This window comes from Oncorhynchus gorbuscha, unplaced genomic scaffold (genome assembly GCF_021184085.1).
Source record: "Oncorhynchus gorbuscha isolate QuinsamMale2020 ecotype Even-year unplaced genomic scaffold, OgorEven_v1.0 Un_scaffold_4065, whole genome shotgun sequence".
NCBI classification, from domain to species: Eukaryota; Metazoa; Chordata; class Actinopteri; order Salmoniformes; family Salmonidae; genus Oncorhynchus; species Oncorhynchus gorbuscha.
Genome location: NW_025748171.1, coordinates 1 through 23,860, shown reverse-complemented (window position 1 = coordinate 23,860; position 23,860 = coordinate 1). Strand labels below are relative to the sequence as shown.

The 23,860-nt window shown below is 51.2% G+C and overlaps 1 protein-coding gene across 1 annotated transcript in view; it reads left to right on the top strand.

The window, feature by feature from the left end:
* The window catches only part of LOC124028346 (LIM domain only protein 7-like), a gene marked incomplete at its 3' end in the record, with an annotated part of 36,877 nt that extends 14,981 nt beyond the window's left edge, over positions 1-21,896 (top strand). The window contains exons 5-16 of the mRNA XM_046340451.1: positions 2,112-2,223; positions 3,389-3,550; positions 4,419-4,474; positions 4,616-4,679; positions 7,138-7,197; positions 9,214-9,239; positions 9,357-9,464; positions 11,019-11,386; positions 11,887-11,931; positions 14,030-14,085; positions 15,319-15,502; positions 21,638-21,896. Of these exons, the coding sequence (XP_046196407.1) occupies positions 2,112-2,223; positions 3,389-3,550; positions 4,419-4,474; positions 4,616-4,679; positions 7,138-7,197; positions 9,214-9,239; positions 9,357-9,464; positions 11,019-11,386; positions 11,887-11,931; positions 14,030-14,085; positions 15,319-15,502; positions 21,638-21,896 (1,500 nt within the window). The remainder of the gene's footprint in view (positions 1-2,111; positions 2,224-3,388; positions 3,551-4,418; positions 4,475-4,615; positions 4,680-7,137; positions 7,198-9,213; positions 9,240-9,356; positions 9,465-11,018; positions 11,387-11,886; positions 11,932-14,029; positions 14,086-15,318; positions 15,503-21,637) is intronic.
* Between the last annotated feature and the right edge of the window lie 1,964 nt (positions 21,897-23,860).

The window sequence follows — 23,860 nt, the reverse complement described above, 5'->3', positions numbered from 1 at the left end:
ACAGACCTGGATAGCATGACAGAACTCTAGGCTATATCTGCAGTAGATTGCAACTCCGCCCCCTTTGGCAGTTCTATCTTGTTGGAAAATGTTGTTATAGTTAGGGATGTAAATTTCAGGGTTTTTGTCCTCCTAAGCCAGGGTTGACACGGCTAGAACATCAGTGTGCTGAAGCAGCGAATAAAACAAACTTAGGGAGGAGGCTTCTGATGTTAACATGCATGAACCGAAGGCTATTACGGTTACAGAAGTCAACAGATGAGAGCACCTGGGGAATGGGAGTGGAGCTAGGGGCTGTAGGGCCTGGGTTAACCTCTACATCACTAGAGGAGGATAAGGGTACGGCTAAAGGCTATAAGAACTGGTCGTCTAGTGTGTTCAGAAGTCAACAGATGAGAGCACCTGGGGAATGGGAGTGTAGCTAGGGGCTGTAGCTGAAGAATAGATTCAAGGCATAATGTACAGCCAAGGATGTTCAAGGATGTGAATACAGTGGAGGTAAACCTAGGCATTGAGTGAGGTTTTGTCTCTAGAGACACCATTTTTAAGAAAGGTGAGTTCACCTCGTGTGGGAGATGGAACAAAAGGGATAGCTAAGATGTATCGAGCAGGGCTGGAGGCTCTACAGTGAAATAAGACAACAATCACTAACTAAAACGGCAATGGGGAAATTGACAGATCTTCAGCTAGCCGGGGCGTAGCACGAGGCTAGGCTAACTGGTGTTAGCTTCCGGACAGAGACGCTAGCCTGGAGTAGCCATTCGGATAGCAGCTAGTTAGCTGGGACATGGGCGTAGCACGAGGCTAGGCTAACTGGTGTTTGCTTCCGGACAGAGACGTTAGCCTGGATTAGCCATTCGGATAGCAGCTAGTTAGCTGGGACATGGGCGTAGCACGAGGCTAGGCTAACTGGTGTTTGCTTCCGGACAGAGACGTTAGCCTGGATTAGCCATTCGGATAGCAGCTAGTTAGCTGGGACATGGGCGTAGCACGAGGCTAGGCTAACTGGTGTTTGCTTCCGGACAGAGACGCTAGCCTGGATTAGCCATTCGGATAGCAGCTAGTTAGCTGGGACATGGGCGTAACACGAGGCTAGGCTAACTGGTGTTTGCTTCCGGACAGAGACGCTAGCCTGGAGTAGCCATTCGGATAGCAGCTAGTTAGCTGGGACATGGGTGTAGCACGAGGCTAGGCTAACTGGTGTTTGCTTCCGGACAGAGACGCTAGCCTGGATTAGCCATTCGGATAGCAGCTAGTTAGCTGGGACATGGGCGTAACACGAGGCTAGGCTAACTGGTGTTTGCTTCCGGACAGAGACGCTAGCCTAGATTAGCCATTCGGATAGCAGCTAGTTAGCTGGGACATGGGCGTAGCACGAGGCTAGGCTAACTGGTGTTTGCTTCCGGACAGAGGCGTTAGCCTGGATTAGCCATTCGGATAGCAGCTAGCTAGCTAGCTGCGATAATCCAGATGAAAAGGTTCAGAGCTTGCGGTAGGAATCCGGAGATGTGGTAGAGATGAAGCGGTCCCCGATATGCTCTGGGTTGAATCGCGCTGTGCAGATTGGCAGTAGTTAACCGGGCTGAGGTTAGCCACTGCTAGCTGTCATCAGCTAACTGACTACTAGCTAGTAACTAGTTAGCTGGCTAGCGTCTGTTGTGGGTTCCGGTTCTAAACTATAGAAAATAGTAGATCCATTCACATTGGGTGAGGTGGGTTTCAGTAGAGTATGTTAAAATTGAGGTAAAAAAAAAATATTTACGAAGGAAACAAAGATGTCTACAGGTGACGAGACAAAGACGTCTGACTGCTACGCCATCTTGGAGTACTACAACGATGTGTATAAACCATAGCTGGCTGACTGGGGTTCTGTATTGAAGCCATTGAGTAGCCATCTTGGAGTACTACAACGATGTGTATAAACCAGAGCTGGCTGACTGGGGTTCTGTATTGAAGCCATTGAGTAGCAATATTGGCACTCCTCTATTGTGGGACTTTGAACCTGTGTGTGTGTGTGTGCAGGGTTGAACCTGTGTGTGCCGGGTTGTGGGTCTGGTTTCGTGGAACATCGAATCTCCAGGTGTCACCTTCACCTTTTGTCTCCTCCTCAGGTACGTCACAGTGACAGAGTGAGTCTCACCTTGAAGATTAACAGTCGACCACACTTTGGTTTCAACACTCACTGGGACTCGACAGGAGCGAGAGTCGGAGGCATCCAACCAGGTGAGAGTCGACTCCACCACTCCCCTCCTTCAGGGATGGATGGGGACACCTATGTCCTGTGTACCGTGTTGCTGTGATCCAATAAGAGCTTACCAAATTAGGTAAGATGTCAACAGAAATGTAGGTAGTAAGAAATGGACGAATAGAAGTTTGAACAAACAGATAAATATTTATCTTTTTTGGGGGGGGGGGAATATGTTTTAGTCTAAAGGTGTCTTGGTGCTAGAAACGGTTGAATTGACCGTGGCTGGGTCGTTAGTAATGACATAATGGTTGTTCCTCCGATGTCCATTACCTACAGTACAGGGAGATATTCATGAATATTCATGAATATTCATGAAACAGACCTGTGAGAGGTGGGACTTACCCTGCAACAGAGACCTAGTCAGAGCCACTCTGGATATCTGTAATCAGGAGATCTATAACCTTACACTGTTCCTCTGGGTCAGGTGTGACTGGAAATACCATCTACTGCTGTCGTGCTGTCCTGTAGCTCCTCTCTCTCTCCTGCTGTCCTGTAGCTCCTCTCTCTCTCCTGCTGTCCTGTAGCTCCTCTCTCTCTCCTGCTGTCCTGTAGCTCCTCTCTCTCTCCTGCTGTCCTGTAGCTCCTCTCTCTCTCCTGCTGTCCTGTAGCTCCTCTCTCTCTCCTGCTGTCCTGTAGCTCCTCTCTCTCTCCTGCTGTCCTGTAGCTCCTCTCTCTCTCCTGCTGTCCTGTAGCTCCTCTCTCTCTCCTGCTGTCCTGTAGCTCCTCTCTCTCTCCTGCTGTCCTGTAGCTCCTCTCTCTCTCTACTGCTGTCCTGTAGCTCCTCTCTCTCTCTCCTGCTGTCCTGTAGCTCCTCTCTCTCTCTCCTGCTGTCCTGTAGCTCCTCTCTCTCTCTCTCTCTCTCCTGCTGTCCTGTAGCTCCTCTCTCTCTCTCTCTCTCTCCTGCTGTCCTGTAGCTCCTCTCTCTCTCTCTCTCTCCTGCTGTCCTGCTCTCTCTCTCTCTCCTGCTGTCCTGTAGCTCCTCTCTCTCTCTCTCTCTCTCCTGCTGTCCTGTAGCTCCTCTCTCTCTCTCTCTCTCCTGCTGTCCTGTAGCTCCTCTCTCTCTCTCTCTCCTGCTGTCCTGTAGCTCCTGTTGGCCTGTAGCTTGCCGCAACATAGTGAAAGCCTCTCCTCTCCCTCCAGGTAGTCCTGCAGAGTTGTGCCAGCTCCGTGCAGGTGATGAGATAGTGTCTGTTGGTGGGCACAGGGTGGCAGAGATGAGCCACAGCCAGTGGAAGGGCATGATGACCTCTGCCCTGCAGAAAGGCAGTCTCACCATGGATGTACAGCGCTATGGTAACAACGGTGTGTGAAAGAGACTCCCCCCTGACCTGCTGGGAGCTCTGTTTGTCCCTCACCACTCCCCCCTGACCTGCTGGGAGCTCTGTTTGTCCCTCACCACTCCCCCCTGACCTGCTGGGAGCTCTGTTTGTCCCTCACCACTTCCCCCCCTGGCCTGCTGGGAGCTCTGTTTGTCCCCCCCCTGGCCTGCTGGGAGCTCTGTTTGTCACTTGCCTTCTTGTAGTGTCCCTGTCTGTCTGTCCCTCACCACTTGCCGTCCTGTAGTGTGTCTACTGATTTTGTGAATCAATGTTTGTAAATCCTTTGTGGGACCGGGCCTGTGTTGTGACGGACTGGGTCAGAGGCCCTTAGGGACCGGGGCCTGTGTTGTGACGGACTGGGTCAGAGGCCCTTAGGGACCTGGGCCCGTGTTGTGACGGACTGGGTCAGAGGCCCTTAGGGACCTGGGCCCGTGTTGTGACGGACTGGGTCAGAGGCCCTTAGGGACCTGGGCCCGTGTTGTGACGGACTGGGTCAGAGGCCCTGTGGGACCGGGGCCTGTGTTGTGACGGACTGGGTCAGAGGCCTTGTGGGACCGGGGCCTGTGTTGTGACGGACTGGGTCAGAGGCCTTGTGGGACCGGGGCCTGTGTTGTGACGGACTGGGTCAGAGGCCCTGTGGGACCGGGCTGTGACGGACTGGGTCAGAGGCCCTGTGGGACCGGGCTGTGACGGACTGGGTCAGAGGCCCTTAGGGACCGGGGCCTGTGTTGTGACGGACTGGGTCAGAGGCCCTTAGGGACCTGGGCCCGTGTTGTGACGGACTGGGTCAGAGGCCCTGTGGGACCGGGCCTCGATCATCCATCTGACCAGTGGTGTTCTGACACTTACAGGTCCAACTGATACCAGTGGAGATGCAACGATGGTGAAACTGGCCAACGGACAAGAGGTCAATGTGACACTTTTTTTTTTCTTCTTTCTTCATACGATCAGTATTGACATCTCTAACCTACTTACTGACATGATTTGAGTGATGAAGGAAACAGGTTACAAACGAATGTAAATCTCGTCGTGTTTTTTCCGTTCTTAGGTGCTGACCTCTAAGAGCAGGAAGGGAGGTTTTCAGGACGATCTACTGACTGTCAGAAGTAAAGGTAATGAATGAATGGACTGGGACTTGACAGTGACTTCAGGAAGGGAGGTTTTCAGGACGATCCACTGACTGTCAGAAGTAAAGGTAATGAATGAATGGACTGGGACTTGACAGTGACTTCAGGAAGGGAGGTTTTCAGGACGATCCACTGACTGTCAGAAGTAAAGGTAATGAATGAATGGACTGGGACTTGACAGTGACTTCAGGAAGGGAGGTTTTCAGGACGATCTACTGACTGTCAGAAGTAAAGGTAATGAATGAAAGGACTGGGACTTGACAGTGACTTCAGGAAGGGAGGTTTTCAGGACGATCTACTGACTGTCAGAAGTAAAGGTAATGAATGAAAGGACTGGGACTTGACAGTGACTTCAGGAAGGGAGGTTTTCAGGACGATCTACTGACTGTCAGAAGTAAAGGTAATGAATGAATGGACTGGGACTTGACAGTGACTTCAGGAAGGGAGGTTTTCAGGACGATCTACTGACTGTCAGAAGTAAAGGTAATGAATGAAAGGACTGGGACTTGACAGTGACTTCAGGAAGTATTCACACCCCTTGACTTGGTCCACATGTTGTGAGTCTGAATTTAAAATAGAGGTTTTATGTCACTGGCCTTACACAACACCCCATAATGTCGGTGTAATTATGTTTTGAGATTTTTTTTGTTTTTGAAATTCATAAAATAAATGAATTGCTGAAGTGACTTTGGTCATAACTATTCAATCCTTTTGTTATGGCCTAAATACGTTCAGGAGGAAAGATATTCTCTCACTATGTGCGACTATAGTGTTTTTAAACATGCATAAATCACCTCTCTGTACCTCACACTTACAATTATCTGTAAGGTCCCTCGGTTAAACAGTACATTTCAAACACAGATTCAACCACAAAGACCAGGGAGGTTTTCCAATGCCTCGCAAAAAGGGCACCTATTGGTAAAAATAAATAAAACGTAGACATTGAATATCCCTTTGAGGAAAGTGAAGTTATTCATTACACTTTAGATGGTGTATCAATACACCCAGTCACTACAAAGATACAGGCGTCCTTCCTAACTCAGTGTATCAATACACCGTCACTACAAATATACAGGAGTCCTTCCTAACTCAGTGTATCAATACACCCAGTCACTACAGAGATACAGGCGTCCTTCCTAACTCAGTTGCCGAAGAGGAAGGAAACCGCTCAGGGATTCCACCATGAGGCCAATGGTGAGGTTAATGGCTGTGATAGGAGACAACTGAGGATGGATCAACGTGGTTGTTACTCCACAATACTAACCTACAGTAAATGACGGAGTGAAGAGAAGGAAGTCTGTATAGAATAAAAAAATAATCTAAAACGTGCAACACAAATGTGACGACAAATAATGAATTTATTGTCCTGAATACAAAGTTATGTTTGGGACACATCAGACTTCTGCTCTCCATATGTTCAAGCATAGAGGGGGCTGCATCATGTTATGGGTATGCTTGTCATCAGCAAGGGCTTTATTTAAGCACAGGCAAAATCCGAGAGGGACAGCTGATCGTCTGCTTCCACCAGACACTGGGAGAGGAACAAGTTTCCCACATGACGATAACCTAAGGCCAAATGTTGACTGGAGTTGCTTACCAAAACGGAATGTTCCGGACTAGCTTAAAGTTTTGACTTCAATCAGCTGGAATATATATATATATATTTAAATGATTGTCCAGCAATGATCAACAACCAGCTTGAATTTAAATAATGTACATATATATATATTTAAATGATCAACAACCAGCTTGAATTTAAATAATGTACATATATATATATTTAAATGATCAACAACCAGCTGGAATTTAAATAATGTACATATATATTAATATAATAATGTATATTAATATAATAATGTATATTAATATAATAATGTATATTAATATAATAATGTATATTAATATAATAATGTATATTAATATAATAATGTACATGTATATTATGAAATCGAATTGTGTAAATCTCAGACTCACAGCTGTAATCGCTGCCAAAGGTGACTCTCTAACATGCATTGACTCAGGGGTGTGAATACTTACGGACATTAGATTTCTACATTACATTTACAAACATTTCTAAAAACACTGTCATTATGGGGTTGTGTGTGTGTGATCTATTTAGTCAATTTTTGAATTCAGGCTGTAACACAACAAAATGTGGAATAAGTCCAGGAGTATGAATACTTTGAAGACTATGCATCAGGCTGTAACACAACAACATGTGGAATAAGTCCAGGAGTATGAATACTTTGAAGACTGCATCAGGCTGTAACACAACAACATGTGGAATAAGTCCAGGAGTATGAATACTTTGAAGACTAATGTATCTTTGAAATGACTGAAGATTTATTTTTTTTTTTCAGTTTCCTGGTTGTTACTCTACGGAAACTCAGTTACTCTCTCACTTCCTCTTCTCTATCACACTTCCTGTTTCCCCTCTGTGTAGAACATGATCTGATTGTTTTGAAAACCCAGAAAAGGAGAGCAGAGTTCTTTAATCAGGAAGGTAAACAGTCAATGTTAATGTCTGTCGCCAGGCTCTGTTGTTGGCTGGGGCTTGTTGGTTTATATTCCATTAGTCATTAAGACATTTATGCATTTGCTTTGTAGATTAAATCAGCTCGGTCGATTTGCTTGTTTGTCCTCGAATCTGCTGCTCATATATATATTTAACTCAAATATAAACGCAAATGATTTTAGTTTAAGGAAATCAAATTCATTAGGCCCTAATCGATGGATTTCACATGACTGGGAATACAAAGATGGTTTTGTTGGTCACATAGACCTTATCTATAGCTGGAGACGGGACCTCTCCTGGTTACCCAGTCTGTCCCTGGTTACCCAGTCTGTCCCTGGTTACCCAGTCTGTCCCTGGTTACCCAGTCTGTCCCGGGTTACCCAGCCTGTCCTGGTTACCCAGCCTGTCCCGGGGTTACCCCAGCCTGTCCCGGGGTTACCCCAGCCTGTCCCGGGGTTACCCCAGCCTGTCCCGGGGTTACCCCAGCCTGTCCCGGGGTTACCCCAGCCTGTCCCGGGGTTACCCCAGCCTGTCCCGGGGTTACCCCAGTCTGTCCCGGGGTTACCCCAGTCTGTCCCGGGGTTACCCCAGTCTGTACCCCAGTCTGGGTTACCCCAGTCTGTCCCGGGGTTACCCCAGTCTGTCCCGGGGTTACCCCAGTCTGTCCCGGGGTTACCCCAGTCTGTCCCGGGGTTACCCCAGTCTGTCCCGGGGTTACCCCAGTCTGTCCCGGGGTTACCCCAGTCTGTCCCGGGGTTACCCCAGTCTGTCCCGGGGTTACCCCAGTCTGTCCCGGGGTTACCCCAGTCTGTCCCGGGGTTACCCCAGTCTGTCCCTGTAGCTGGCAGTGTCATAATGCAGTTCTTTCCCCTCAGCCTCACTAGGAGTCAGCTCTATGGTCTACCTGTGTGGTGAGTGTGTGTGTGTTCAGCCTCACCAGGAGTCAGCTCTATGGTGTGTGTGTGCAGTGCTCTGAAGTTGAAGCAACAACATTCCAGTATCTGGACCATCACTCCCAAGCAGCTCTGTGATTCGTTGATTACTACCTAGTCAGTGTGTGTGAATGTCAGCTGATTGGAGCTGTGGTTTGAAATCATTCAGAAGGCTCTATTGGGCCCTTGGTTTGCAGTGCTCTCTGATTCATCCAGAAGGCTCTATTGGGCCCTTGGTTTGCAGTGCTCTGATTCATCCAGAAGGCTCTATTGGGTCATTGGTTTGCAGTGCTCTGATTCATCCAGAAGGCTCTATTGGGCCCTTGGTTTGCAGTGCTCTCTGATTCATCCAGAAGGCTCTATTGGGCGCTTGGTTTGCAGTGCTCTCTGATTCACCCAGAAGGCTCTATTGGGTCCTTGGTTTGCAGTGTTCTCTGATTCACCCAGAAGGCTCTATTGGGCGCTTGGTTTGCAGTGTTCTCTGATTCATCCAGAAGGCTCTATTGGGCGCTTGGTTTGCAGTGCTCTGATTCATCCAGAAGGCTCTATTGGGCGCTTGGTTTGCAGTGTTCTCTGATTCATCCAGAAGGCTCTATTGGGCGCTTGGTTTGCAGTGCTCTCTGATTCATCCAGAAGGCTCTATTGGGCGCTTGGTTTGCAGTGCTCTGATTCATCCAGAAGGCTCTATTGGGCGCTTGGTTTGCAGTGCTCTCTGATTCATCCAGAAGGCTCTATTGGGTCCTTGGTTTGCAGTGTTCTCTGATTCATCCAGAAGGCTCTATTGGGCGCTTGGTTTGCAGTGTTCTCTGATTCATCCAGAAGGCTCTATTGGGCGCTTGGTTTGCAGTGCTCTGATTCATCCAGAAGGCTCTATTGGGCGCTTGGTTTGCAGTGCTCTCTGATTAAATCATAAATAAAATGATGATAAATGTGGTGATATTATAAGTGAGCCCGATTTGGGCAACATTTATTCTAACATTGGCCGGCTGTTAACACACACGCTTTCTCCCCTCTCTCTCTCCCCCCCCCTCCCCTCTCCCCCCCCTCCCCTCTCTCTGTCTCTCTCTGTTAGGAGGATCGGCGTCGGCGATATCTGATGTAAGTCATAGGAACAATATGGGGGAACACTGGCCCTTAAGGGTGTGTTGTGACTGAGTATTGGGGGAGGGGGGGGGTGTGTGTGTGTGAAGGGTAATATTCTGGGATGTCCTCCAGCTCCAGGTGCCGTCCCTCAGCACCTCCCCCTCCAGTTGGTCCTGGGACCCTGAGGAAGAGAGGAGGAGGCAGGAGAAGTGGCAGGAGGAGCAGGAGCGCCTCCTACAGGTCAGGAAGACGTATATCCCTCTTAGTCTGGAACCACACTGAGCAAATACCACCTAGCCTGGAACCACACTGAGCAAATACCACCTAGCCTGGAACCACACTGAGCAAATACCACCTAGCCTGGAACCACACTGAGTAAAGCCCACCTAGCCTGGAACCACACTGAGTAAAGCCCACCTAGCCTGGAACCACACTGAGTAAAGCCCACTTAGCCTGGAACCACACTGAGAAAAGGCCACTTAGCCTGGAACCACACTGAGAAAAGGCCACTTAGCCTGGAACCACACTGAGAAAAGGCCACTTAGCCTGGAACCACACTGAGCAAAGGCCACTTAGCCTGGAACCACACTGAGCAAATGCACACTTAGCCTGGAACCACACTGAGCAAAGCCCATTTAGCCTGGAACCACACTGAGTAAATGCCACTTAGCCTGGAACCACACTGAGTAAAGCCCACTTAGCCCGGAACCACACTGAGCAAAGCCCACTTAGCCCGGAACCACACTGAGCAAAGCCCACTTAGCCTGGAACCACACTGAGCAAAGCCCACTTAGCCCGGAACCACACTGAGTAAAGCCCACTTAGCCTGCAACCACACTGAGTAAAGCCCACTTAGCCTGGAACCACACTGAGTAAAGCCCACTTAGCCTGGAACCACACTGAGTAAAGCACACTTAGCCTGGAACCACACTGAGTAAAGCACACTTAGCCTGCAACCACACTGAGTAAAGCACACTTAGCCTGCAACCACACTGAGTAAAGCACACTGAGTAAATGCCACTTAGCCTGGAACCACACTGAGTAAATGCCACTTAGCCTGGAACCACACTGAGCAAATGCCACTTAGCCTGGAACCACACTGAGCAAATGCCACTTAGCCTGGAACCACACTGAGCAAATGCCACTTAGCCTGGAACCACACTGAGCAAATGCCACTTAGCCTGGAACCACACTGAGCAAATGCCACTTAGCCTGGAACCACACTGAGTAAATGCCACTTAGCCTGGAACCACACTGAGTAAATGCCACTTAGCCTGGAACCACACTGAGTAAATGCCACTTAGCCTGGAACCACACTGAGTAAATGCCACTTAGCCTGGAACCACACTGAGTAAATGCCACTTAGCCTGGAACCACACTGAGTAAATGCCACTTAGCCTGGAACCACACTGAGTAAATACCACTTAGCCTGGAACCACACTGAGCAAAGCCCACTTAGCCTGGAACCACACTGAGCAAAGCCCACTTAGCCTGGAACCACACTGAGCAAAGCCCACTTAGCCTGGAACCACACTGAGTAAATGCCACTTAGCCTGGAACCACACTGAGTAAATGCCACTTAGCCTGGAACCACACTGAGTAAAGCCCACTTAGCCTGGAACCACACTGAGTAAATACCACTGATCTTTGACTTCAGTGATTCAGTGTGGAGCTGCTTTCATTGGACCTGTTTGTGCCCCATGTCTGTTATGATAAATAACCAATTCTGGGCTAAACTTACCCGTAGTCTCAGAGGAAGCTGATTGGACGGTTGTCTTGTGTGATGTTGTACAGGAGAAGTACCGTCAGGACCAGGAGAGACTGGATGCTGAGTGGCAACAGGCCCAGGAGGAGGCAGGGGTGGAGGGATACAGGCAGGCTGAGGTGACCCCTGATCCTCTACCGTCCAGATGCATCGTGGGATATGTAGTCCCTTGTGTCAAATCATCCACACCGAACATGGAGAGCTCAGGAGAGATGACCAATGGGATCGCTGGCCTTGCCAGTCCTCAGCCAGCCTTGAGCCAGCCCATGCCCTCTGTTGCCCATGTGGCATCCAATGAAAAGGAGGTTGTTTTTGACGGGAGAAGAAGGGAGGAGCCTCGTCCTCAAGAAGGGAGGAACCTGGAAGAGGAGACTGAAGTGGCAGAAGGAGATAATTGGTGAGGAAGACCACATTATTATTTAGTTCTGGTGATGTTTAAAGGCATCCCTCTGCCCAGTGCATTGTGGGTTGAAAGGAGAAGGAGATAATTGGTGAGGAAGACCACATTATTATTTAGTTCTGATGTTTAAAGGCATCCCTCTCCCCAGTGGCATTACGGCCCTGTTCAAGAGAATCAATTCCTTGATGCATTGTGGGTAAATTGTGGCTGACTTATCTACAAATATTGACTAGTTTATGATTTCAAGGTGATTTGTGGACCAGTCAGTCACAACCTAGCTGGTTGCTTTCAAACAAGCTGTCTGCTGTCTGCAAATTGACTCTGCTGTGATTGTCCTCTCGCTCTGTCCTCTCGCTCTGTCCTCTCGCTCTGTCCTCTCGCTCTGTCCTCTCGCTCTGTCCTCTCGCTCTGTCCTCTCGCTCTGTCCTCTCGCTCTGTCCTCTCGCTCTGTCCTCTCGCCCTGTCCTGGCTGCCTCCTCTACTGCCTCTGCCTCCAGGTCTGGGGACTCCTATGGTTTCACCCAGCTATCTATCGCTGACAGGTCAGTCAGTACTAGAGACTCCTATGATTTCACCAAGCTAGGGGTCTTGGGAGTGCACCTTTGTGATGACAAACTGTAAATGAATCGTGATATTTGTATGACTAGTTGTGCTCAGTGTTTATGTGTGAGTACTGCAGGGTGTTGTCTTGTATAACCTGACTTGTGTGTGAGTACTGCAGGGTGTGGACTTGTGTGTGAGTACTGCAGGGTGTGGTCTTGTGTGTGAGTACTGCAGGGTGTTGTCTTGTATAACCTGACTTGTGTGTGAGTACTGCAGGGTGTTGTCTTGTATAACCTGATTTGTGTGTGAGTACTGCAGGGTGTGGTCTTGTGTGTGAGTACTGCAGGGTGTGGTCTTGTGTGTGAGTACTGCAGGGTGTGGTCTTGTGTGTGAGTACTGCAGGGTGTGGTCTTGTGTGTGAGTACTGCAGGGTGTGGTCTTGTGTGTGAGTACTGCAGGGTGTGGTCTGTGTGTGTGAGTACTGCAGGGTGTGGTCTTGTGTGTGTGAGTACTGCAGGGTGTGGTCTTGTGTGTGAGTACTGCAGGGTGTGGTCTTGTGTGTGTGAGTACTGCAGGGTGTGTGTGTGTGAGTACTGCAGGGTGTGGTCTTGTGTGTGTGAGTACTGCAGGGTGTGGTCTTGTGTGTGTGAGTACTGCAGGGTGTGGTCTTGTGTGTGTGAGTACTGCAGGGTGTGGTCTTGTGTGTGTGAGTACTGCAGGGTGTGGTCTTGTGTGTGTGAGTACTGCAGGGTGTGGTCTTGTGTGTGTGAGTACTGCAGGGTGTGGTCTTGTGTGTGAGTACTGCAGGGTGTGGTCTTGTGTGTGTGAGTACTGCAGGGTGTGGTCAGGGTGTGTGTGTGTGAGTACTGCAGGGTGTGGTCTTGTGTGTGAGTACTGCAGGGTGTGGTCTGTGTGTGTGAGTACTGCAGGGTGTGGTCTTGTGTGTGAGTACTGCAGGGTGTGGTCTTGTGTGTGAGTACTGCAGGGTGTGGTGTGTGAGTACTGCAGGGTGTGGTCTTGTGTGTGGTACTGCAGGGTGTGGTCTTGTGTGTGAGTACTGCAGGGTGTGGTCTTGTGTGTGAGTACTGCAGGGTGTGGTCTTGTGTGTGAGTACTGCAGGGTGTGGTCTTGTGTGTGAGTACTGTGGTCTTGTGTGTGAGTACTGCAGGGTGTGGTCTTGTGTGTGAGTACTGCAGGGTGTGGTCTTGTGTGTGAGTACTGCAGGGTGTGGTCAGTACTGCAGGGTGTGGTCTTGTGTGTGAGTACTGCAGGGTGTGGTCTTGTGTGTGAGTACTGCAGGGTGTGGTCTTGTGTGTGAGTACTGCAGGGTGTGGTCTTGTGTGTGAGTACTGCAGGGTGTGGTCTTGTGTGTGAGTACTGCAGGGTGTGGTCTTGTGTGTGAGTACTGCAGGGTGTGGTCTTGTGTGTGTGAGTACTGCAGGGTGTGGTCTTGTGTGTGTGAGTACTGCAGGGTGTGGTCTTGTGTGTGTGAGTACTGCAGGGTGTGGTCTTGTGTGTGTGAGTACTGCAGGGTGTGGTCTTGTGTGTGTGTGTACTGCAGGGTGTGGTCTTGTGTGTGTGTGTACTGCAGGGTGTGGTCTTGTGTGTGTGTACTGCAGGGTGTGGTCTTGTGTGTGTGTGTACTGCAGGGTGTGGTCTTGTGTGTGTGTGTACTGCAGGGTGTGGTCTTGTGTGTGTGTGTACTGCAGGGTGTGGTCTTGTGTGTGTGTGTACTGCAGGGTGTGGTCTTGTGTGTGTGTGTACTGCAGGGTGTGGTCTTGTGTGTGTGTGTGTGTACTGCAGGGTGTGGTCTTGTGTGTGTGTGTGTACTGCAGGGTGTGGTCTTGTGTGTGTGTGTGTACTGCAGGGTGTGGTCTTGTGTGTGTGTGTGTGTACTGCAGGGTGTGGTCTTGTGTGTGTGTGTGTGTACTGCAGGGTGTGGTCTTGTGTGTGTGTGTGTGTACTGCAGGGTGTGGTCTTGTGTGTGTGTGTACTGCAGGGTGTGGTCGTGTGTGTGTGTGTACTGCAGGGTGTGGTCGTGTGTGAGTACTGCAGGGTGTGGTCTTGTATAACCTGACTTGTGTGTTTGTTAAGCAGGATGAAATCCAAGTCCTCCCCATCGTTGGAGGGTTTCCACAGACAGGAGGTGAAAGGTCAGACTCTGCTGTTGACTGTCCCTCTGTTTAATGAGTGGGTTCCCCATTCCAAACCCAGCCTTGATGTTGATGCACTTTACACCATGTTGGTCAAATCTAACCAGGCCTCATTTAGCTGAGGCCCAGGGAGACTGGGATGGGGTGGGTAATGACTAACCAGTCCTCTCATTTAGCTGAGGCCCGGGGGGGGGATAATGACTCTAACCAGTCCTCTCATTTAGCTGAGGCCCAGGGAGACTGGGATGGGGTGGGTAATGACTAACCAGTCCTCTCATTTAGCTGAGGCCCAGGGAGATGGGGGTGGGTAATGACTCTAACCAGTCCTCTCATTTAGCTGAGGCCCAGGGAGATGGGGGTGGGGTGGGTAATGACACTAACAGTCCTCTCATTTAGCTGAGGCCCAGGGAGATGGGGGTGGGTAATGACTCTAACCAGTCCTCTCATTTAGCTGAGGCCCAGGGAGATGGGGGTGGGGTGGGTAATGACACTAACCAGTCCTCTCATTTAGCTGAGGCCCAGGGAGATGGGGGTGGGGTGGGTAATGACACTAACCAGTCCTCTCATTTAGCTGAGGCCCAGGGAGACGGGGGTGGGGTGGGTAATGACACTAACCAGTCCTCTCATTTAGCTGAGGCCCAGGGAGACAGGGGTGGGGTGGGTAATGAATCTAACCAGTCCTCTCATTTAGCCCAGGGGGACAGGGGTGGGGTGGGTAATGACACTAACCAGTCCTCTCATTTAGCTGAGGCCCAAGGAGATGGGGGTGGGGTGGGTAATGACTCTAACCAGTCCTCTCATTTAGCTGAGTCCCAGGGAGATGGGGGTGGGGTGGGTAATGACTCTAACCAGTCCTCATTTAGCCCAGGGAGATGGGGGTGGGGTGGGTAATGACACTAACCAGTCCTCTCATTTAGCTGAGTCCCAGGGAGACAGGGGTGGGGTGGGTAATGACTCTAACCAGTCCTCTCATTTAGCCCAGGGGGACGGGGGTGGGGTGGGTAATGACTGTAACCAGTCCTCTCATTTAGCCCAGGGGGATGGGGGTGGGGTGGGTAATGACTCCTCCCCTTTCTGTGTTGTGATAGAGTGGTTTGTTTTCACCTATTGATCGTTGGAATAATATTGTTCACTCATTGGACAATGCTCAAGTGGCTGTCCTTTTTATTGGTGTTTCTGTACGAACTATGATTGGTTATACCGTCGTGACTCTGCTCTCTGGTTGGTTATTAGGCGCTACCAGGGAGGTCGCTAGGAGGAAGCCTCCTCAGAGCATGTCGTTAGTAGAGGCTGAGAGGCAACAGATCCTGGACGAGATGAGGAAGAGGACCGCTCTGCTGACAGACAACAGTTGGATACGACAACGCTCCACCTCTGACAACAAACAACCAACCAACCGGCGATGGCCTCTGAGGAGGTAGGAGGGGGGAGTCTACCCATTAACCGGAGGTAGGAGGGGGTTGTCTACCCATTAACCGGAGGTAGGAGGGGGGTCAACACATTAACCAGGGAGGGCCTATGAGGAGGTAGGAGGAGGGGGTCAACACATTAACCAGCGAGGGCCTATGAGGAGGTAGGAGGGAGGGGGTCAACACATTAACCAGCGAGGGCCTATGAGGAGGTAGGAGGGGGGGTCAACCACATTAACCAGCGAGGGCCTATGAAGAGGTAGGGGGGGGTCAACCCATTAACCAGAGGTAGGAGGGGGGGGTTGTCTACCCATTAACCAGAGGGGGGTTGTCTACCCATTAACCAGAGGTAGGAGGGGGGTTGTCTACCCATTAACCAGAGGTAGGAGGGGGGGGTTGTCTACCCATTGTTGTCTACCCATTAACCAGAGGTAGGAGGGGGTTGTCTACCCATTAACCAGAGGTAGGAGGGGGGTTGTCTACCCATTAACCAGAGGTAGGAGGGGGGGGTTGTCTACCCATTAACCAGAGGTAGGGGGGGGTTGTCTACCCATTAACCAGAGGTAGGAGGGGGGTTGTCTACCCATTAACCAGAGGTAGGAGGGGGGTTGTCTACCCATTAACCAGAGGTAGGAGGGGGTTGTCTACCCATTAACCAGAGGTAGGAGGGGGGGGTTGTCTACCCATTAACCAGAGGTAGGAGGGGGGTTGTCTACCCATTAACCAGAGGTAGGAGGGGGGTTGTCTACCCATTAACCAGAGGTAGGAGGGGGGTTGTCTACCCATTAACCAGAGGTAGGAGGGGGTTGTCTACCCATTAACCAGAGGTAGGAGGGGGGGGTTGTCTACCCATTAACCAGAGGTAGGAGGGGGGGGTTGTCTACCCATTAACCAGAGGTAGGAGGGGGGGGTTGTCTACCCATTAACCAGAGGTAGGGGGGGGGGGGGGTTGTCTACCCATTAACCAGAGGTAGGAGGGGGGTTGTCTACCCATTAACCAGAGGTAGGAGGGGGGGTTGTCATTAACCATTAACCAGAGGTAGGAGGGGGGTTGTCTACCCATTAACCAGAGGTAGGAGGGGGGGGTTGTCTACCCATTAACCAGAGGTAGGAGGGGGGTTGTCTACCCATTAACCAGAGGTCTACCCATTAGGAGGGGGGGGTTGTCTACCCATTAACCAGAGGTAGGAGGGGGGTTGTCTACCCATTAACCAGAGGTAGGAGGGGGGTTGTCTACCCATTAACCAGAGGTAGGGGGGGGGTTGTCTACCCATTAACCAGAGGTAGGAGGGGGGGGTTGTCTACCCATTAACCAGGTGGGGGGGTTGTCTACCCATTAAGAGGTAGGAGGGGGGGGTTGTCTACCCATTAACCAGAGGTAGGGGGGGTTGTCTACCCATTAACCAGAGGTAGGAGGGGGGGTTGTCTACCCATTAACCAGAGGTAGGAGGGGGGGTAGGGGGGGGTTGTCTACCCATTAACCAGAGAGGTAGGGGGGGGGGTTGTCTACCCATTAACCAGAGGAGGGGGGGGTTGTAGGATGGGGGGGGTTGTCTACCCATTAACCAGAGGTAGGAGGGGGGTTGTCTACCCATTAACCAGAGGTAGGAGGGGGTTGTCTACCCATTAACCCAGAGTTGTCTACCCATTAACCAGAGGTAGGGGGGGGTTGTCTACCCATTAACCAGAGGTAGGAGGGGGGGGGTTGTCTACCCATTAACCAGAGGTAGGGAGGGGGGTTGTCTACCCATTAACCAGAGGTAGGGGGGGTTGTCTACCCATTAACCAGAGGTAGGAGGGGGTTGTCTACCCATTAACCAGAGGTAGGGGGGGGGTTGTCTACCCATTAACCAGAGGTAGGAGAGGTAGGGGGGGGTTGTCTACCCATTAACCAGAGGTAGGGGGGGGTTGTCTACCCATTAACCAGAGGTAGGGGGGGTTGTCACCCGTGTAGCAGAGGTAGGGGGGGGGGTTGTCTACCCATTAACCAGAGAGGTAGAGGGGGGTTGTCTACCCATTAACCAGAGGTAGGGGGGGGGGTTGTCTACCCATTAACCAGAGGTAGGGGGGTTGTCTACCCATTAACCAGAGGTAGGAGGGGGGGGTTGTCTACCCATTAACCAGAGGTAGGAGGGGGTTGTCTACCCATTAACCAGAGGTAGGAGGGGGGTTGTCTACCCATTAACCAGAGGTAGGTAGGGGGGGTTGTCTACCCATTAACCAGAGGTAGGAGGGGGGTTGTCTACCCATTAACCAGAGGTAGTTGTCTACCCATTAACCAGAGGTAGGAGGGGGTTGTCTACCCATTAACCAGAGGTAGGAGGGGGGGTTGTCTACCCATTAACCAGATGGGGTTGTCTACCCATTAACCAGAGGTAGGGGGGGGTTGTCTACCCATTAACCAGAGGTAGGGAGGGGGGGGTTGTCTACCCATTAACCAGAGGTAGGAGGGGGTTGTCTACCCATTAACCAGAGGTAGAGGGGGGGTTGTCTACCCATTAACCAGAGGTAGGAGGGGGGGGTTGTCTACCCATTAACCAGAGGTAGGAGGGGGGGGGGTTGTCTACCCATTAACCAGAGGTAGGAGGGGGTTGTCTACCCATTAACCAGAGGTAGGAGGGGGGTTGTCTACCCATTAACCAGAGGTAGGAGGGGGTTGTCTACCCATTAACCAGGAGGTAGGAGGTAGGGGTTGTCTACCCATTAACCAGAGGTAGGAGGGGGTTGTCTACCCATTAACCAGAGGTAGGAGGGGGTTGTCTACCCATTAACCAGAGGTAGGAGGGGGGTTGTCTACCCATTAACCAGAGGGGGGGGTTGGTAACCAGAGGAGGGGGGTTGTCTACCCATTAACCAGAGGTAGGGGGGGTTGTCTACCCATTAACCAGAGGTAGGGGGGGGTTGTCTACCCATTAACCAGAGGTAGGAGGGGGGGTTGTCTACCCATTAACCAGAGGTAGGAGGGGGTTGTCTACCCATTAACCAGAGGTAGGGGGGTTGTCTACCCATTAACCAGAGGTAGGAGGGGGGGTTGTCTACCCATTAACCAGAGGTAGGAGGGGTTGTCTACCCATTAACCAGAGGTAGGGGGTTGTCTACCCATTAACCAGAGTAGGTAGGGGGTTGTCTACCCATTAACCAGAGGTAGGAGGGGGGGTTGTCTACCCATTAACCAGAGGTAGGAGGGGGGGGTTGTCTACCCATTAACCAGAGGTAGGAGGGGGTTGTCTACCCATTAACCAGAGGTAGGGAGGGGGGTTGTCTACCCATTAACCAGAGGTAGGGGGGTTGTCTACCCATTAACCAGAGGTAGGGGGGGTTGTCTACCCATTAACCAGAGGTAGGAGGGGGGTTGTCTACCCATTAACCAGAGGGGGGGGTTGTCTACCCATTAACCAGAGTAGGGGGTTGTCTACCCATTAACCAGAGGTAGGAGGGGGTTGTCTACCCATTAACCAGAGGTAGGAGGGGGGTTGTCTACCCATTAACCAGAGGTAGGAGGGGGGTTGTCTACCCATTAACCAGAGGTAGGAGGGGGGTTGTCTACCCATTAACCAGAGGTAGGAGGGGGGTTGTCTACCCATTAACCAGAGGTAGGAGGGGGTTGTCTACCCATTAACCAGAGGTAGGAGGGGGTTGTCTACCCATTAACCAGAGGTAGGAGGGGGGGTTGTCTACCCATTAACCAGAGGTAGGAGGGGGGGTTGTCTACCCATTAACCAGAGGTAGGAGGGGGGTTGTCTACCCATTAACCAGAGGTAGGGGGGGGGGTTGTCTACCCATTAACCAGAGGTAGGGGGGTTGTCTACCCATTAACCAGAGGTAGGGGGGTTGTCTACCCATTAACCAGGAGGGTAGGAGGGGGGTTGTCTACCCATTAACCAGAGGTAGGAGGGGGTTGTCTACCCATTAACCAGAGGTAGGAGGGGGGGTTGTCTACCCATTAACCAGAGGTAGGGGGGTTGTCTACCCATTAACCAGAGGTAGGAGGGGGGGTTGTCTACCCATTAACCAGAGGAGGGGGGTTGCCCATTAACCAGAGGTAGGAGGGGGTTGTCTACCCATTAACCAGAGGTAGGGGGGGGTTGTCTACCCATTAACCAGAGGTAGGAGGGGGGTTGTCTACCCATTAACCAGAGGTAGGAGGGGGGTTGTCTACCCATTAAGGTTGTCTACCCATTAACCAGAGGTAGGAGGGGGGGTTGTCTACCCATTAACCAGAGGTAGGAGGGGGGGGGTTGTCTACCCATTAACCAGAGGTAGCCTATGAGGAGGTAGGGGGGTTGTCTACCCATTAACCAGAGGGTAGAGGAGGAGGGGGGTTGTCTACCCATTAACCAGAGGTAGGAGGGGGTTGTCTACCCATTAACCAGAGGTAGGAGGGGGGGTTGTCTACCCATTAAGGAGGTAGGAGGGGGGTTGTCTACCCATTAACCAGGGAGGGCCCATGAGGAGGTAGGAGGGGGTTGTCTACCCATTAACCAGAGAGTAGGAGGGGGGGGTTGTCTACCCATTAACCAGAGGTGAGGAGGTAGGGGGGGGGTTGTCTACCCATTAACCAGCGAGGCCTATAGGAGGGGAGGGGGGTTGTCTACCCATTAACCAGCGAGGGCCTATGAGGAGGTAGGAGGGGGGGTTGTCTACCCATTAGCGAGGGCCTATGAGGAGGTAGGAGGGGGGTTGTCTACCCATTAACCAGAGGCCTATGAGGAGGTAGGAGGGGTTGTCTACCCATTAACCAGCGAGGGCCTATGAGGAGGTAGGAGGGGGTTGTCTACCCATTAACCAGCGAGGGCCTATGAGGTAGGGGGGGTTGTCTACCCATTAACCAGGAGAGCGAGGTTGCCCATTGAGGAGGTAGGAGGGGGTTGTCTACCCATTAACCAGCGAGGGCCTAGGAGGAGGTAGGAGGGGTTGTCTACCCATTAACCAGCCTATGAGTAGGAGGAGGGGGTTGTCTACCCATTAACCAGCGAGGGCCTATGAGGAGGTAGGAGGGGTTGTCACCCATTAACCAGAGGTAGGAGGGTTGTCTATAAGGAGGTAGGAGGGGTTGTCTACCCATTAACCAGCGGTTGCCTATAAGGAGGTAGGAGGGGGTTGTCTACCCATTAACCAGAGGGCCTATGAGGAGGTAGGAGGGGGGTTGTCTACCCATTAACCGGCCTATGAGGAGGTAGGAGGGGGTTGTCTACCCATTAACCAGCGAGGGGAGGTAGGAGGGGGGTTGTCTACCCATTAACCAGCGAGGGCCTATGAGGAGGTAGGAGGGGGGTTGTCTACCCATTAACCAGCGAGGGGCCTATGAGGAGGTAGGAGGGGGTTGTCTACCCATTAACCAGCGAGGGCCTATGAGGAGGTAGGAGGGGGGTTGTCTACCCATTAACCAGCGAGGGCCTATGAGGAGGTAGGAGGGGGGTTGTCTACCCATTAACCAGCGAGGGCCTATGAGGAGGTAGGAGGGGGGTTGTCTACCCATTAACCAGCGAGGGCCTATGAGGAGGTAGGAGGGGGGTTGTCTACCCATTAACCAGCGAGGGCCTATGAGGAGGTAGGAGGGGGGTTGTCTACCCATTAACCAAGGGCCTATGAGAGGTAGGAGGGGTTGTCTACCCATTAACCAGCGAGGGCCTATGAGGAGGTAGGAGGGGGTTGTCTACCCATTAACCAGCGAGGGCCTATGAGGAGGTAGGAGGGGGTTGTCTACCCATTAACCAGCGAGGAGCCTATGAGGAGGTAGGAGGGGGGGGTTGTCTACCCATTAACCAGCGAGGGCCTATGAGGAGGTAGGAGGGGGTTGTCTACCCATTAACCAGCGAGGGCCTATGAGGAGGTAGGAGGGGGTTGTCTACCCATTAACCAGCGAGGGCCTATGAGGAGGTAGGAGGGGGTTGTCTACCCATTAACCAGCGAGGGCCTATGAGGAGGTAGGAGGGGGTTGTCTACCCATTAACCAGCGAGGGCCTATGAGGAGGTAGGAGGGGTTGTCTACCCATTAACCAGCGAGGGCCTATGAGGAGGTAGGAGGGGGTTGTCTACCCATTAACCAGCGAGGGCCTATGAGGAGGTAGGAGGGGGGCCATTTGGACCGTATCTCTCTCTCGTGACCTGTTATCTGACCTCTCCATCCGTCCTCTCGGCAGGTACGACTCTCTGGACAACCTTCCCTCTTCCACCACCCTGCTCTCTAACCCCCAACGCCCCCACTCCTCCCTGGGTTTCTCCGCCCCGTACCGCCCCCTCCTCCCGGCACAGCATGGGTGTGGCCCTGGGGGGTCACTCCAACGGGACAGAAGCACAGCCCTACCTGGCCCCGCCCCTTCAGCACATCTTCCCCCCGCCCGACACCGGAGAGGAACCCGCCACCGGCGAATCACGACCCGTCTCACAGCAGCACCGTCGGTAATGGATCAATCAGGGCTTGTGTTGTATGTTTAAAATGCACAGTGCATTTTGAAAGCGTTCAGAGCCCTTGACTTTGTTACATTACAGCCTTGTTCAAAAATGGATTTAATTGTTTTTTCCCCCCTCATCAATCTACACACAATACCCCATAATGACATCACAATACCCCATAATGACATCACAATACCCCATAATGACATCACAATACCCCATAATGACAAACATTTTTTTCACGTTTATTAAAGATTACACATTTACTTAAGTATTCAGACCCTTTAATCAGTACTTTGTTGAAGGCATCTGCTAGCGTTACAGACTCGAGAGTCTTCTTGGGTATAACGGGCGAGCTGTCCAGAAGCCACTGCTGTGTCTTGGCTGTGTGAACTTTGCTCAGTCAGAGGTCACAGAGCACTTCGCTCCGTTTTCTTTCCCTTGATCCTGACATCTCTCGGTCCCTGCTGTTGAAAAACATCCCCTCTGCATGATGCTACCACCACCAAGCTTCGCCGTAGGGAAGGTGCCAGGTTTCCTACAGATGTGATGCTTGGCATTCCAGGCCAAAGAGTTCAATCAGACCAGAGAATCTTGTTTCTCATGGTCAGTCCACAAGTGCCTTTTTGGCAAACTCCAAGCAGGCTGTCATGTGCCTTTCACTGAGTGGCTTCTGTCTGGCCATTCTACCATAAAGGCCTGATTGGTGGAGTGCTGCAGAGATGGGAGAACCTTCCAGAAGGACAACTATTTCCACAGAGGAACTCTGGAGCTCTGTCAGATTGACCATTTGGTTCTTGATTTACCTCCCTATTGAGCCCTTCTCCCGATTGCTCAATTTGGCGGGCGTGACCCGCTCTGCGGAAGAGTCTTGGTGGTTCCAAACTTATTCCATTGCAGAAATGATAGAAGCAACTATTGTTCTTGAGGACCTTCAATGCTGCAGAATGATGGAGGCACTGTGTTCTTGAGACCTTCAATGCTGCAGAATAATGGAGCCACTGTGTTCTGAGGACCTTCAATGCTGCAAATGATGGAGCCACTGTGTTGCTTAAGGGACCTTCAATGCTGCAGAGGCAATGGGAGCCACTGTGTTCTTAAGGGACGCTTCAATGCTGCAGAATAATGGAGGCACTGTGTTCTTAAGGGACCTTCAATGCTGCCAGAATGATGAAACCACTGTGTTCTTCGGAACCTTCAATGCTGCAGAATGATGGAGGCCACTGTGTTCTTGGGGACCTTCAATGCTGCAGAATAATGGAGGCCACTGTGTTCTTGGGGACCTTCAATGCTGCAGAATGATGGAGGCCACTGTGTTCTTGGGGACCTTCAATGCTGCAGAATGATGGAGGCCACTGTGTTCTTGGGGACCTTCAATGCTGCAGAATAATGGAGGCCACTGTGTTCTTGGGGACCTTCAATGCTGCAGAATAATGGAGGCCACTGTGTTCTTGGGGACCTTCAATGCTGCAGAATGATGGAGGCCACTGTGTTCTTGGGGACCTTCAATGCTGCAGAATTTGTGGGTACCCTTCCCCAGATCTGTGCCTCGACACAATCCTGTCTCAGAGCTCTACGGACAATTGCTTTGACCTCGTGGCTTGATTTTTGCTCTGACCTTATAGACCGGTGTCTTTCCAAATCATGTCCAATCTATTTAATTTACCACAGGTGAACTTCCAATCAACTTGTAGACAGATCTTTAGGATGATCAATTTCAAGTCTCATAGCAAATTGTCTGAATACTTCTGTAAATAAGGTGTTTCTGTTTTTTTGTAAGGTGTCTAAACTTGTATTCACTTTGTCACTATGGGGTCTTGTGATGTCACTATGGGGTCTTGTGTTTAGATTGAGGAAGAAATCATGTTGGCAGGCTTTTATCGGGCTTTAATGTAACAGAATGTGGATGAAGTCGAGGGGTGTGAACACTTTCCAAATCTTTTTGTTTCAGTGATGTAGCCTCCTCATAG